This window comes from Phasianus colchicus, chromosome 15 (genome assembly GCF_987193195.1).
Source record: "Phasianus colchicus chromosome 15, bPhaCol1.hap1.1, whole genome shotgun sequence".
Taxonomy (NCBI): domain Eukaryota; kingdom Metazoa; phylum Chordata; class Aves; order Galliformes; family Phasianidae; genus Phasianus; species Phasianus colchicus.
In genome coordinates, this window is record NC_143450.1 from 15,311,323 (window position 1) to 15,327,801 (window position 16,479).

The window sequence follows — 16,479 nt, forward strand, 5'->3', positions numbered from 1 at the left end:
CAGCAAGAGAATCTTCACAACCATGCCCAGAATCACTATGCTTAAGTAGAGGTTAGCAGAAGCTCAGGAGGACACTTGCCACCCAGGTGTGGGCCATCAGCAGCTAACAGCTTGCAGTTGTATCCTCTCTAAATCCCTTCCTCTTCTCTCCATCATATTGGAACCTCAGCAGTATGATCAACCTAAGTGTTTGGAATCCTTCTAATGAAGAAAGGCACATTTCACCATATCTACCTCCTTTCCATTTTGTCTGTGTAACTCCATTACCTGGACACACACACAGACATACAGCACGTTCTTCTCTTCCTCTTTCACCAGGTATCAACAGATCTCAGATCCGAACAAAGATTGTTCTAGCTATGATTTCTCACCTAATGTCTCCCTCTCAGTATCTGACTGAAAACAAACCATTAAGCATTTTGTTATAGCTGACTTGCTTTGTTACATAAGTATTTTTATAAATAATTGAACTAGTAAATCTGTGGCTACTGATGTGAATTACTGTACATATCTTTATGAACTAATCTCTTTGGTGTACCAGCTCTCTTCATCTGGCAAAACTGCTGTTGTGAGTAACTGACAGTTGTGCGCTATTTTTCCAGTTCATATTTATTCTAATTAAATGTAACAATTCCTTTCGGGCTGTTATTAGCCTCAGTGAACCATAATCTGGAGATCCATACTTGTGTTTAAGGAATATTCTGGGCAATTCTAAATTTAAATTACTAATTACCCCACGACTATGATATCTTGAAAGAAGAAGAGTTTCCTTCTATCACGGAAGTAGTTTCTTTTTTAGCAAGATGAAGCAAGTTCTAAAAAGATGAGTAGATTGAAGCTTACTAAGTTTTGCCAGATGCAGTTTGATATCATGATAAAGCAAGATTCAGGAAATCTGCTTAGCATTTTTATCTTTTAATTGAAAATACTTAGTCCTCCTTAATATGATATTAAAGCTGTACGTATCTAGCACTTAAAGACAAAACATTAGTCTAACATCAGGAAGGTTGGTTAGTCTTGCTTCACATAGGAAATATGGATGAAGTTTCTCCCTGATATACCGAGTGAAGCTTATGCTACCAAACAAGAAATTAATTTAACCCACTAAACACTGCTGTCAGATGCTGGCACGTATGCCCAAAGGACACTGTCAAGCTCCATCTCTCTGTATTCAAGCACAGTGTTCAGATCAGTAGAAGAGCACTGTTCTGGGACTCACATGACACAAATTTTGTTGTTAGATTTGGCATTAGGTTGATGGATAACTCTGAAACAAGCTTTATCCTCTGCTTCCACATCAGTCTAATCTAGATCTACAACTCAGTATGCCTAACCAAGTCAAAAAATTGCTTTGGGATTTGGGTGGGAAAGAACACCACAAAAGAGCAGATGTAACACAATGTCAGGAATTGGCTTTTCCACAGACACTGTGGGTTAATGGAGTTCTTCCAGGAACTGGAACTGCCCAAAGCACAGCAGTCTTGGATGAAATGATATCTCAGAACAATTTATTTAATGTACTACTGTACATTTGTAAGTATACTTAAATTTTCAGCTAAAGAAATTACTAATATGCATCCCCGCATCCCCTGCAATAAGATGGAGAGGGAGCACACTGGAACAACAGGGAAAAGCAATTCTTTTTGGTACCAGTGTAGGAAAGGTCAGTGGAAATATTTTTCATCTCATGTTTTGGGATGACAGTACAAGAAGAAAATGTGAAACCAGTCTTAGCAGTAATGGGGAGTGAAAATATATATATAAGTGGAATCATTGTCACTGCATTTCTGAAGCATCTAAAATTCATTTCTACTGATATTTAACAATTACCGTGAAATTCTACCACAGATCTCAACATCCCTAGCACAAATAGGAACACCACTCCAAAAACAATTTTCTCCACTCTTTCCTTTGAGAAAGGAGCTAAGCCTCCTCTGCTACAGCCTCATTTCTTAACACTGCAGTAATCATTTTCAGCATCCATGGGAGAGAAGTTAAAGCATCTCCTTGCTCCTGCCTGCCCACCCACTCCCAGACTCAGAGACTGCAGCTGCCTCTATTGCTTTGATCTTCTGTTCGTATTAAAGTTGCCCAAGCATTACAATAAGAGAAAGGCATAGAGGATGGTATAAAAGAATAGGAAACAGTGCTGAGATAGATATCTGAATAGCCAGGGAAACTCAAGCACAGAAAGATGAGGATCGTTCTCCAAGCTAAAAAGTACATAAAACTATTAGTGGGATGTTCTGTGAAATTTCAAATTAAACAGCGTACATATACAGACAGATTTCCCAAGTGGACAGTTACAAAATAACCTGCATAGACAAGAACCACTGTCTGTCAATTCCAGTGTTTGCCAGATCCAATGGTGTGCCATGATACATGGAAACTTTTCTTGAAAACTAGCCTGAAATAGTTACTTCAACTGTAATTTTTAATCAAGTATTTTTCTACCTGCCTATGAGAAAGCAATCAGCAAAGTAGATTTATGACATTAAGTCCATTAAGAGGACAGCCAAAATCACAATTAATTGAAGCCCCCTTGTATCTATTTAATGAGAACGATTTTCTGTTACCCTGGATTACAAACCAAGCTGTAGAAGTGACAGATAAAGACCATTCTGGTTCCTGCCAAAGCCTCTCTTCGGTAGCTTAGCAATTACTTATCTGTAAACTTTATTTTGAATCATATCTTCGCCTTGAAACTCATTAAGCATTAGACATTCAGTCCAAATGTATAATTCAATTTTAGCTGCCAACCTGCAAGAGCTCATCCACAAATGATAACACCACAGGTATTAATCTACCTGATGATAGATTATTCAGAACTAAGGGTTGATATCTTTGCTGCCAAAAAAATCCCACATAAAGCTGAAACAAAGTGGTGGAGATACAGAAATTCACACTGGAGACAGCAGCGTCACCTCAACTTAGCTATGTCAACTCCACTTTCTTGTTTTGGAATCTGTCAGATGTGTACCTTGTAGACTGGAGATGTTTGATTTTCGGATTGAAGCATCTCCCTGGAACTATGAAGCTATCTATGCTGTCAGAAAACACATAACTTTCAGCCTTTTCTAATTCCATAGTGCCCTCCAAACGCTAAAAAATAGCTATCTAAACTGGTCTTTCATGTACAGTACTTTGTCTAAGAAAACAGGAAGAGAAGAAATGCAGCACTTAAACTCAGTCAATGACAGGCTGGTCATCAGTATCAAAAGAACCTTACTGCAGATCTTTTGGATTAATTTCATTTTTGGTTACACAGAGAAAGAAATAATTGAGCAGCCTGTAAATAAACATATATTATGAAAGAGAAAACTAGTTCTCATACTTCAGATGTGGTATTTGACAGAAAGCAGTAGAATTCCAGAACGATTACTCTAAAAATTGGTACAAGGTAGTGCAAGATTCAAACACGCAGGATTTTGTGGCAGGAATATGATTTGTTGCTGCAGTCCACGGAAATTATTTGAGTTATAACTTGAAATGCAGAAGCTAACATCATAGTTTTCCACTGATCTGTTGAGCTCTAGAGTCGCAGGTCATTCCCAGGCAAGGTAGATACATGTCAACTCATCATAAAACAGTAGGCTCTCTGTACCTCCCAAGTTAATTATTCTGACATAAATGCCATTATTATTCCCCTTCCCACTGCAGAAGGAAAGTGTCAAGTTTGAGACGCGCATTATCAGTAAGCATATGTTCTGCTCACAAAGAAGCAAAATTGCTTCTGACAGGTTCTTAGCGATAGCAGGCAAAGTATTTGCAGGTAGGCCAACAGTCACATACACAAAGAAGAGCTGTGCTCACCCCAGCGGTGAAAGGGCACTCAAACTACACAGCACTCCTCAAGAAGCAGCCCAGGTCCTAGGGATGCTCTCCCTCCAGTGGCCCATATATGAGCCCACCCTGGGTCCACTCCTGGTGGCATGCAGAGCACAGGTGCAAACCATTTGCCTGTGCCCCCTGGGCCAGCTGCACCCCTACCCCAGGTGTTCAATCACCAGTTCAAGGCCTGACCTAACAGTTCCCCCACAGCACGTCTATTCTGTTTGTAAGAAGCTGCTAGTGAATTACATTTGCACAAATCTGGTCTCATATTCTGCTACTCTTTTAAACTTCATGCAGCTTTGGCAGATGCATCTTAGCTGTACTTTGCAATTACATTTATATTCCAGCCTTGTCTCTCTGTTGAATAAGGATTGCCCTAAGAGAGAAAGTATGCTAGTGCCTGAGTGAACTTGTAAATCACATTTCAACTCTGTTGCGCTTCAGTCCAGATCCACCAGAATCCAGGCACACAGCCCTCACCTTCCATTAAATCTCAAGGTGGTCGTGGAATGATAATCTCCTAGGAAGCAAGTCTGAGGTGCCTGTGTCCTGTTACATTACCCAGCCACTTTACTGACAGGATGCACTCATTAATTAGGTATTCTTTAAGTGTACTGTAACCCTCCTTTATGACTGTCTTACCATGTAACTTGCAGTGCCTGAATGGTTTCACCAGAAATAAATGCATCAATCACTAATCTGTCATTACATTTGAGATGAAGAAAACACAACATGCAGTTGTGTAGTAATAAATTGTGGGTGAGACAGTACTTCATTTACCCTGTAAATCTAAACATAAAAGAAGAAAATGCCATCCCAAATTAAGTAGCTTCCCCTTAGCATTGAGTGTACTAGGTGTTATCTTGGAACAGGTCCTTGGTAGTGAGATCACATTGAAAGCATGAACCTGTCTTGAAAGAGACAACAGAAATAAGCCAGTCTACAACAAAGGGCTGTTAGCTCATGGTAATCCCACAGGATCTGATGCTTGAGTACCTGAGATCGGGTTCTACCAGACTAAAAACTACGTGGGCAGGGAGAAAAACAACTGTCTTCAAGGGTTTAATCTGAACAAAGAGGTGGGAACTAAAACTCAAAGGCATCTGGAGTTCTAAAATCCAAAAAATCCAAGTTCTTTTATAACAACTGATTGTATCATAATTTTGCTAACATCCAATGTCCATTTTGAAATGGAACTCACTGATTTTAGAACCATAAATCTGAGTGGGTTAATGTCCTTTTATCCTAAAATCATAAAGTTATTTTTGTTAGCAATTTTCTCCTTCTCTATCTCAACTTCTTACACAGTAGCTTTTGGTATCCCTCTCTCAAAACACTTTCTGAAGTAAATCTATCCCTACAGAATTAGCTTTGCAATGTATATCATCTTTTCCTACAACACTTTAAGCCATTTGACTCCCCAACTTCGTAAAAATTTGTCTCTTTAATTTCAGTGATCGGTAGTGCTCACAATATTCCTAATTAAAGTATTCTCTCCTATGCTTTGTATAATTTTATTTCTTCTTCAGAGCCAAAAATCTTTCATTTCATGCATTTTTACATTATATTTCCTCTCTTCAGAGAAGCACTACTTTTGTTACTTAGAATAACTCTGAAAATCAATAAAAGCACACAAAATTTCCTTCTCATCTATTTCAAGCTAAGCTGCCAGGACCCAGAATAAATTCATTTTAACTCTCAGTTCCATGACCTTCTGCTTTGTACTTTAAAATTTCATTTCATTTCTGTTACTTGAGTTCTCAAGGTCTTCAAGTTCTACCTGCTTGGTATTCCAATCCTTCTCCACATTGGCCAGGCTTTCCAGCTCTATCAAATTTCACTACCACACACTGCAAATCACGGGCTAAACAAATGAAAGTGGTTAAGTGGAACAAGAAGAAAGCAGGTGCAGAAGCACAAAGAAACCAAAACAAAGTTCCTGAATCCACTGGTGCCAATGGTGGAACAATGCATCCCCTTCAGTTCCTGGCCCTGTGTTTGCTTTAACACCTCACACTGCACTTCTGCACAGGTGTGAGGATGAACTCAATCGGCTCAGAGAGGTGTTTTGTACATGAATAAAGGCCAAAGTTGTTTCTTCATCAAACTGTATCAAGGGCTGGTGGTCTATGTCAACAGAAACCTAATATATAACCTGATCTTTTACATATATATAGTTATATAGAGTAATATGCAACTATTAGTTATATGCAACTATTTACCTACAATGAATTTGTGCAATTAGATTTATATATACACACTTCCCATCTTGTTTATTAGGCAAGCAAAGCTTGAAAACACCTCAGGACATATGATGCATGAGAATATTAACATGATAGCCTGAACTGAAACTGCAAGCAGTAAAATTCAGAGAAATGGCTTAGTTAATGCTCAGACATGGTCTGGCAACCTTTCATACATAAACATGCACTGAAACCAGTTCATGTCAGTATTCTTCGCTTTCAGAATGGTGTTTTTTTTCATAGAAATTCCTCATATGGTTTGTATTACATCCTCTAAGTTTTCTTTTCCATTTTTGCAGTTTAATCTATAGCTAGTTGAACTTACCACCTCTTTCATGCAAGCATTAATAATGTAACAGACATAAGTCCAAGCAGAATTAACAGAATTAGTGTGTTCACGTAATCTTGGTGAAGACAGGTCTAACACTAAGAGGAGTTTTATTTTGTGCCAAGCCTCCATGAACACAATGAGACGTTCACAATAACGTGTATGGCTATCCACATATGAGTGCTTTCTAAGACGTTAAGGATTCACTTCATACTCAGGTGCTAAATTTGCACTCAGGCTCCACTTAAACCAATCTCTTGACAGATTTGACTGAATGATGAAGACCTTAGCATTTGTTTTCATGATATCAAAAGCCCACAACAGACTGGGAAAATGGGGTAGAAGACTGGAATATCAAGTTCAGACCATGTTTAAAGCATATCAATATGTAAGACATCACACCACTGTTGATACTTGATGGCTGGACCATCTACAAGATTTTCAAGAGCAAGTGCTTCACAACACATCCATTACATGGTCTTAAGTATTCATTAACAGGCTTTGCTTGTTTTAAAATTGAAGCAACTAAATATTGCACAAATTGTTGTCAGGACATATGAAAAGATTAAAATATGAAGTTTTTTTTTTTTGTTTTTTTTTGTTGTTGTTGTTTGTTTGTTTTTTTTAAGAGATCCCTTTTGGCCTCTTGAAAACGTTACAGAGCACGATTACATTATAAAATTCAGTCAGACTGACAAATTTAGCCTGATTATGTGGATATAATACAGACTTAAAGTGAGGGCTACTTTTTGCTGTCTTTTCACAGAAGAATAAGGACTGCTGGGCTGTTAGGTGTAACTACCATCCTGTCTTTGCCCAACAGAAATACGAGTCCTACAGAAAACAAACCACAAACAAATTGTCCTCTCAAATCAGGCCATATCAGACCAACCAATTGATTTTTGAAAGGAGTAACTGAGAAAGATGAGAGAACCCCAGTTTAAGATCTTATATTCAGTTGTGTTCTGCATGTTAAGAGACTAGGTGGTAGTGCAACATTAATGCAGATTTACATGCAACACAAACACGTGCTTACTACATACAACAGTTTAAAGTGGCCACATCTACAGCAACCAAATCTGAGCTCCATATGCACAGTGTTTTTCCTACTGTGCACATGAACACAGTTATGCAGATATTTGTGCAACATCACAAATACAACGTGACCTACAACTAGGAAAGCTACTAAAGGCAGTTATGATTGTTCCTGCAACATTGCTTCTGCTGCTTTGTAGGGTATGGCCAAGGCACTCTGCTCCGTAGCAGCTGTTTTGTCAACCCAAGGAGGCAGTAACTGTAAGACCACTTTCAGATTCTTGCACATATCCCACATTGAGAATTTCATCTAGTAATGATGCATAGTTACATTGAGAACCCCTCTGAGAACAAAGGGAAGATAGGAAAATAAGTTCCCTGCAATTCAACAATTACAAATAAAATGCTAATCTACACCATACCTAGAGGTTAATTCTGCCATGTGTCTTCTCACAAAGCACTTTTTATGCAGTCTACCCCAAGATATTTCAACCATGAAGCAAGAACCTGATTTCTTCCAATGACATCTCTGCATTGCTGCAAGAAGTGTGCTGTCATTACTACATCTTCCGTGCTGGCAGAAACTGTACAGATGCATGTCTTCATCTCTGTGCACAGAAGCTCTCACAGAAGATTATGATACACTAAAATTACTTCAGTTGAAAATATGTTATTAAAAGTTTAATTATGTATGCAAGCTTATATATTTTCTCTTTGAAAAAGCTTAGAGGATGATTAGCAGTCTCTATTAATTTGCCACATAAAATGTTTCATGGGTAATCATACACAGTTATAACATGCTAGTTTTGAAGTAATTAAAGAGAACCATTAAAACAGCTGAATAGAAAGTTATCTAAAATTTGCATGATTTTATATTACTCGCTTCTGCTTGGCAGAGGACTGGTTTAAGAGTTCTTCCTATGGGAGAGAAGTCAGGCTTTACAGATTTTGTTCGTATTTTCAGGAAGTCTTAAAATGTCTTTTTCAGTTGTGAAACCTTAAAACATGAAAGAGGTAATATTAATATTAATGAATATAGAATCATAGAATGGCTTAAGTTGGAAGAGACCTTAATGATCACCCAGCTCCAAACCCCCTGCTGAGGACAGGGTTGCCAACTTCCACTACCTAAGAAGAGCATCATGTCTGTGACAATCACACTGGAGGCTGGGGAAAGAAGATCAGAAGAAAAGTTGCAAGAATTCTTTAAATTTATTTATATAAGGCATAAAAGGAAACAAATCATTAAGTTCAATGAATATAACTTAATAAAAAGTCTCAATCTGGAAGAAAAGTGTTGAAGGAGGTGAAGAGTCTCCTGCTATAGTTTTGTCCCTGATTAAAAATATTTTTAGATGAATTTGTACTTTATTCTTTCAATTTATGACTTTCAGATGGTGCTGAATTGTCACAAGTTGAATATAGAAATTAACATCCTCTCCTCTGCTGGCTTTTCCAGGAATCTATTATATGAGAACTCCAGTAGTCCCAAGAGGTGAATGTCATCACAGAGACTGCATGCAAATACACATTCTGATATAACTGCTGGTGCTACAGATAAATCCATACTTTGCTACACTGAAATTCAGTATGATTTTTCAGACACAGAACTACAGAAGAACATAGAGAATAAGCCAAGCAAATGCAGGCAACATTTAACTGTAACAACTTACGCTTCTTTTTTTGCAATATAAGCTACATTGTTAAGACTATGGAGAAATCTGCATAACATCAAACTTCAACTTTTCAATATATTGTAAAGCACCTGAGCTTCCTAAATGAGAATAAATCAGTCAGTAGTCTGCTAACTTACAGCACAGCACTAGCAGAACTGCCAGCCACTTACGCACTCTTCCTTTTCATACAATCACTCAGCAGCCACCGTACACAAATCCCATGCAGCCAAGAACATTTAACCCCAGTCTGCTCCTTATCAACAGCAACGTTTCCCCTACCCAGCCTGAGGAACACGGAGCGGGCCTTTCTGTGTGCACTCCAACAAAGCTTTTTCGACAGACAGACGACGAAAGCAAAAGGAGCTCCAGAAACGTTACACGCATCGCAGCGTTGCATTTTCCATTCCCTGCTCACTTATGTGCAATACCCCAACGTGTTCAAACTAGTGAAATTCAAAGCTCCGTGTTAAGAACGTGATTTGTTTTCTGCAGATTCAATGCAATGCATACTGAAGTTATGCTTATTTTCTAGGCTGAAAAGCACTGAGTCAAAGCATCGCTTCCTCCAAACATACACCACTGCCAAAATCTCCACGATCTGAATGGACAATAAAATATTTTTTGACAAATCTACGGGCAGAAAAAAAAACAAAAAACAAAACACAACAGCAACCTTCCGTGTTTACCACCTTGTGGCTCGAGCTGGTAAATATTCCCTTCTCACAGACACATTCTTTCATCATTTACAGTTAACGAGCCCCTCAAGCAGCAGGCACTGAAACTTCTCACAAAGTTCCTCCCCGAAGGAGAGCCGAGGAGCGTTCTGCCTCCATAAGACTGACGTGGAGCCCCATGCACACCGAGCGATGGGGTAACCAAGAACGCCAGGACTGCCTGCCCAGCTCCCAAACGGCTCTGAGCATCCTCAGCACAAGCAGCAGCCCAAGCTGCATCTCTCCTCCACTCGCATCTTCTAAAAGCCAGCAGCCACACACTGAAGACGTACAAACACGAAGTATGAGCCAAACAAAGCCGTACTTACATCCCTGAATTTGTTCCAGTACTTGTCTTTATCGTACTGCGAAACGGTGCTCAGCCATTTGTCATTGTCCAGGAAATTGCCGTGATTGCTGCTCCCCGTGACGATCTCAGGATGCCGGCTCTCCACTTGCAGGAAGCACCAGGCAGCGATGACCAGCATCCCCGACATCTGCAAGCAGAGGAGAGGAGCGGGGCGCTGCGGGGGCCGCTTCCTCGAGCGGGGAAGTTTGAGGAGACCCGGCTCCGGGCTTCGCTCCCCTCGCGTTTCTCGACAACTTCTGGCTGCGGAGATGGCAGCTCCGCCGAGACCCACCCAACCGCCCAGCCCTGAGGAGCAGCGGCGAGAGCGCAGACAGAACGCGTTACCCCGTGCCGGGCACAGGCAAAGCCAACCAAGGGCAAAGAACGCGCTACCGAACCCCAGCAAAGCCTCCCGCGGGGTGCAGCTCCGCGAACTTTGCACGCCGAGGCTGTGAAGGAGCTCCTACCTCCGCGCGCTGCTGCCGGACGGAGCTCCGCGCTCCGCCGCCGCCTCCTCCTCTTCTTCGCGCCGCTGCCGCTGCTCGGGCGGCGGTCGGAGAGGCGGCGGATGGGAGAACCAGCAGCTCCCGCCGGGCTCCGTCAGCGGCTGCGGGCGTGTGCGGGCGGATGCGTGCGCGGGGTCCGTGCCAGCAGCCGAGGTCTGGTGCCATCTGCGGGCCGAGCGGCGGCGGTGCGACCGGGAGGGCGGGGCGCCGAGGCGCCTCCCGCGTGCGTAGCGGCGGTTGTAACGGTCGCTGGTGCGAAGACCCCCATCTGTGGTGGGGAGGGGCATCAAACCGGGCACAGCACCTGCCGGGTGTGTTGGCAGGGAAGCGGTGCTGCTGCTGCTGCTGCTGCTGCTCCACGGGAGATCCAGGTGTCGTGAAGAGGCGGCGGGATGGTGACAGTGTGCCGGATGGTGACGGCCTGGGAACGCTGTGTCAGAGCCATGAAACCGACCTTAAGAACAAACCAACCAACCAAAGGTGCCCAGCCAACACCAGCTGCAAAAAGCCTTGGGTAGCACGTGGCTGTTTGTGTCAATGGCCTCACAATGCCCAGAAGTAATGGCATTTCATTTCAAAGGCAGGATGGTCACCCCAGACTTCTGAATTTCTCCTCCTACAACACAGGGATTTCTGCTCCCACAGCACGTGGAGAAGGTGGGCTTCGTGCCACTCGTTGCTGCTGTATCCATCCCCAAAAGCTGTGAGGAAGGCGCTCCTTGGCTCCTGCTGCTGAGTCTTTCAAGGGATAGGAAGTACAGAATTTATTGTCCTGGAAAAATATTGCTTTCTCTCCCCCAGAAAGCTGAAAATGGGGTTAATTCCACTTTTTCAAACGGTTCAGTTGGTTTGTGTTGTTTTGTTCTTCTTCTTTTTTTTTTTTTTTTTTTAATAACACAGGAAAGGGTCAAGTTTATTAATCTTTTGCTGCTGTATCTGTGCACTGAACCCAGCGCACCGCTCTGTTCCTAGATTTGATTTTAAATACAGTTCCTAAATAACACGTAACCACAATAAAAGCCTCTGGGGCTGAAAAAAACAATGAAGGTTTATTAATTTTAACAGCAGAGAACAAGTATAAACCCAGATAAGTACCCCACATTGCATTTTCCCCTGGATGCACATAGAATCTAATGAAAGCTACATGCCTGCAGGAGGTCAAAACATAACCCAATAAAAACAACAAATAGAAGAAATCCAAACCAAAGCCCTGCAGACTTGGATGTAAATCTGTGCCTAACCACCTCGCTCCGCCTTCCTTTCTACATTGTACTGTACCATTTTTCTACAGGTTGTCCAGGGTTACATACTAAGACCCTTCCATTATGCACAGACATTCCCATTTAAGCATTAGTTTCAGCAACAGGTAAGGATTAAAAATCTTTCCCCTGGCAGAGCGGTCACAAGCTTTCTCATTTCTTACTTATATGCAGTTATAAGCTATATACAGTTTTAGGCTAGATACAGCTCTATTTGACTCAGACAGTTCATCGCAGACATTGCTGCACTGGAGATCTGCCAAAAAAAAAAAAAAAAGAAAGAAAGAAAGAAATAACAAAATCAACCCAATCCAATCCAAACCAGACCGTCTTGTTTGCTACTCACAAATACTTGAGGATTGTTATATACAAGGGACTATGTCAGTGCTTACCAGTTTTATGTGGATACACTTGTTATTCCTTTCATGATCCCACTGGAGGTTAGACTAATTTAATCCTCCACTGACCATTTCTTCAATCCATGATTTGCCAGATCAGCTTTGCATAGAGCAACAGAACATTGTTCCCACTGAATTTGTAGGAGTTCTACTTTTTATATAATTACATCAGATCACTCCTTTAAAACATATTTGTTTTGGCACAGCAGGCCAAATTGAGTCCTTTAGTGACTTCAGTACAGTTGACTTTGCTTAGTATAAAGCAGGTTAACATGCTTACCAGTCAAAGACCTGAATGGTAAACTACAGAATCATTGCATATAAAGCAATTACATTCTTACATGCAATATTTGCGTCAAAAATGCATCTTCATTCACTTAATTACAAATAAAACATGGCTAATCTTTCTTGATCCAGACTTTCTATTGAACTCTGATAGGAATCTCTATCTCCTCGCTGCAACATTTCACCTCCAACCTGTTTATTATCCTTAGTAGAACTGAAACACACTTGTTGGCTGTTTTTTTTATCTCTGGACTGTGCTACAGTTGCCTCTAATCCTAATACAAGAATGTAAGAACTCTCTATAGTGGATAATTCAACTGCTTGGTGTTTTGGATGTAAAAAGTTTCTTTATTCCAAGTTAGAAGTACTAAAGAGTTAATATGCTTTCAGCTGTAAGAAATGCCACAATATTGATTTTGGATACTATTTGCTAATTCATTTGAGCTGTGTAAATCACTTGATCAGAAGTTGTAATTACATCATGCCCTGCCACTTTCCCCGTGCTGCAGTGTGTTCAGCCTTTAATCTGGAAACAATCTGGTGCAGAAAGCATTTCACACGCAGAAGGATGAAGGGCCAGATCTCAGTTCCAGCTATGTTTCCCATGCAGAGCAGTGCTACAGCTGTCTTAATAGGGCACTTCGGGACTTTCAGTTAATACAGAAAGCCTTCAGCACCCGTATTGCAGACAACATAAATAAAGCAGGATGACTTCCCCTTAGACTAAATAAAGGATGCCTGGAAAATGAAGCCAGACACTCCTTTTTACCCTAAAGCCATACTGAACTCATCCCACATCACAGCCAGTAGCAAGCAACTGTCTACCCAGTAGAGTAAAGCCAGCAGCAAGAGCACACACATGTCATGTAAAGGATTCTACTTCCCCCAGTTATCTTTGCATGACAGCAAGACTCACTGTTTCACCATCTTGATTGTTTCCATAGCTCTTAAGGCAGTGGCTGCAGTCTTTGTAGAGTCCTGAAAATCTTCTGTGGAGGTTTAGTGATGGGTTTTCCCCTCCTCTTTCAAGGCACATTTCTACTGAGATCATTTTTTTTTTTTTAACATTCACACAGGAAAGAAAATCTTTACAGTAACAAACGTTTAAATTGCATTTTTGCACTTTACTCTGTACCTTCAGTACTGCATTAGGAAAATTTTGCTCTTGTAATTTAAGTGGATTTAAAAATATATCACTTTGAAAGTACATGTGGTGGCACAGACCTTGATTTAACATCCCTTCGTATCTCCTGTACACCGCTGTATCTTTTTAACAGATAAGGGATTTATTTCCTCCCGTGTCTCTCAGGACTGCAGATTCAGCTTTGTTAGCTCTGCTGGGCAATTGTGCAGAAAAACTAGTTTAACCTGTGCAGTAAGTGATCGTTGGCTTATACAAAGCTACTGAGACATTTGTCCATTTTACAATAGACTACAATTTAAAAATACCACAAATACAAGTTCTGATTTGACCTCTTTATTTGCCTCTGCTCCTGGCTTTTTTTCTATATAAAACAACCATATTTTATAGCAATGGAATCTGGAATTTTGCAAGAATTTGCTAAATGCTTGAAACAAGAATGCTACAAGTATGTCAACAGGCAGGAAAATTATGGTTTTCTAGCAGACAAAGTGACACTGGCTACTTTGAAGATGCTGCAATCCTCTATGTTTATGTCCTGAACCACTTAACTCCAACATCAGTGATTTCAGTGTAAGAGAAAACACCCACTGACTGGAAAAACCCCACAACATGTTCTGCAACCTATTTACTAGCAGGTATTAGTTGTAATATCCCAGAGTAATGGGAATTGAAATAGTGGCCAGTCCAGGGAAAAATAAAAGGTGTTCGTAGTTTATGGTAGGTGTGAATTAGAAACATAGTGACTCAAGCAAATCAACAGTGCAAATAATGGATAAATAAAGTGCTTGGGAGTGGTTTTTGGGGGCTGAGTTTTCACCACCTTGCAAAGCTATCTTGCCTACAGTTGTCTAGAAGAGAAAAGAGAAAAAACACTTTTAAAATTGAAAAGACTTGAATTCTGACACACACAAAAAAAGTATAATCAAAGTCAAAACTACATTGAAATTGAAAGACAAGATTGAGGCTGGTATAGGCAGTGTTTAAGTTCTGTCTTTTGAGGCTAATCCTTCACAATTTCCTCTGTCATCAGTAAAAAGAAACAGGTTCTTGTGAATGATGCCTCAGAGCAGAACTGTGGATTGTTTGCTGAAGGTTGTTATTGACTCCACAAAGAACTTGCAAAAATAAAGAAGAGGTACAGTTGTGATTACTGTCTTCAGGATGTGCAGACTAATATAAAAAAACAAAAACAAAAAACAAGCAAACCAAAGAATGTTACCTCACATGTATTAGTCTGTTCAAGTCCTATCAGTTTGTTCAAGTTGTATCAGAACATTTACCAATTTAATGACTGTATTTTTATATTTAACAGATGGTTTCACTTTCTTATCTTTCTAGCAGATATAGTCATTGTGGCAAAAGCCATCTTACGTTATTTCACAGAGTACCTTGTAAAATGGAAGCCTTATTTTATAGTGTCTTTTATTACTACTGGAACTTTTACAAGGGATTCCATCACAAAAATTGGTTAGCATAAATATCACAGTGAAAAAAATCTCACCATTAAATGCCAGAGTTAACTCTGCCCATGCAATCTTCATTTTCAGGTGGAAAAAGTCATTAGAATTAAATTTGTCCTCAGATTTTATACTCACCAGGAAAGAAAGACTGGTATGAAGTTTTACATCTCTGCTCAGCCTGAAAACTATTACCACAAGATTTGCCATTGCCAGGCAACCTTAGAAAGTTCCATAAACCCTCTCTAAAAGATACGAACAGAAATAGATGGTTGAAGATCGTGTGGAATGTCACACAGACTTGTCCAATGTTTAGCATGCTGAGACTGTTCTGAACATCTGTGAGATGCCACAGTACTAAATGATAATAAATAACTCCATTAACACAGATTTCAGGGATTAAATTTGTATGGAAGTTGGAGCATCATTAATGGCTGAAATACAAAAATTAGATTTGCATTCATGTAGAAATTAAAGAAATGTCAGGGGTATTTGTTCTTACCCCATGGTGTCTTTTCTTTTTTTTTTAAACTATTCCTATTTCTCTAGTTTTTTTGTATCTTTGTTTTCTTTTTTCTCTACCATAGACTTATGAAGTCTTCATATTCTGAGCTCCTCTTCTTTATGATCATTTCTTCCACAATTCCCTTTCTCCTTTCAGTTATTTCACTCTTACTATCCCCATTTTCTCTTGCTTACATAAATACATACTGAGATCCATAAAACAAGCAGCAGCTTTCCTGGAGACTAGTGATTCAGACTGAAAGAAGTGCTGCCTGATGGACAACGAGTCCCCAAATGCCCTGTAATTTCAGAGGCCAGGTCCAGTGTCAGCCCAGTTACCTTATGGTTAGCATCAGACACGAATTTGCTGACTAGAGCGAAAACAACAAGAAAGGAGGATTTATTGTACCAAGCAATCATCTGGCTCCTGCTAAACCCTCTTTTCATTAAAGAAAATAAAACAGAAGTATTGATGTATAAAGATGAAGACAATAAAGATGAGCCACAAAGGGGCTGTAATGGTTTGCATACTCATAAACCCTTCACAGTCTTCGTGACTCCAGTGTTTTCCTATGGGGGATAATGTTAAGAATGTGCTAGAATGCAGTGCTTTCAGATAATGTAGAGAAACAACTTTCTTTCTCCCTGCCACCACACTGTAGTCATGAAGCTTAAGCTCTCTAGGGAAGCTGACAGTTCTCTTCTCCAATAACTTGAACCCTTGTGGGGAAAAAAAAATGCTGTTTTA

At 40.2% G+C, this 16,479-nt stretch overlaps 1 protein-coding gene and 1 long non-coding RNA gene across 2 annotated transcripts in view; one reads left to right on the forward strand and one right to left on the reverse strand.

Annotated features, from left to right (window-relative positions):
* SPOCK1 (SPARC (osteonectin), cwcv and kazal like domains proteoglycan 1) overlaps positions 1-10,919 on the reverse strand; it is a 257,135-nt gene extending 246,216 nt beyond the window's left edge. The window contains exons 1-2 of the mRNA XM_031598373.2: positions 10,646-10,919; positions 10,159-10,326 (exon numbers count right to left, since the gene is read on the reverse strand). Coding sequence (XP_031454233.2) covers positions 10,159-10,326; positions 10,646-10,849 — 372 coding nt within the window. The 5' untranslated portion in view covers positions 10,850-10,919. The remainder of the gene's footprint in view (positions 1-10,158; positions 10,327-10,645) is intronic.
* Positions 10,920-10,997: 78 nt separating this feature from the next.
* On the forward strand, positions 10,998-11,524 carry LOC116232199 (uncharacterized). Its single transcript, XR_016471484.1, has 2 exons — positions 10,998-11,164; positions 11,265-11,524. It is a non-coding gene; the product is annotated as an uncharacterized LOC116232199 (long non-coding RNA).
* The last annotated feature ends 4,955 nt before the right edge of the window (positions 11,525-16,479 follow it).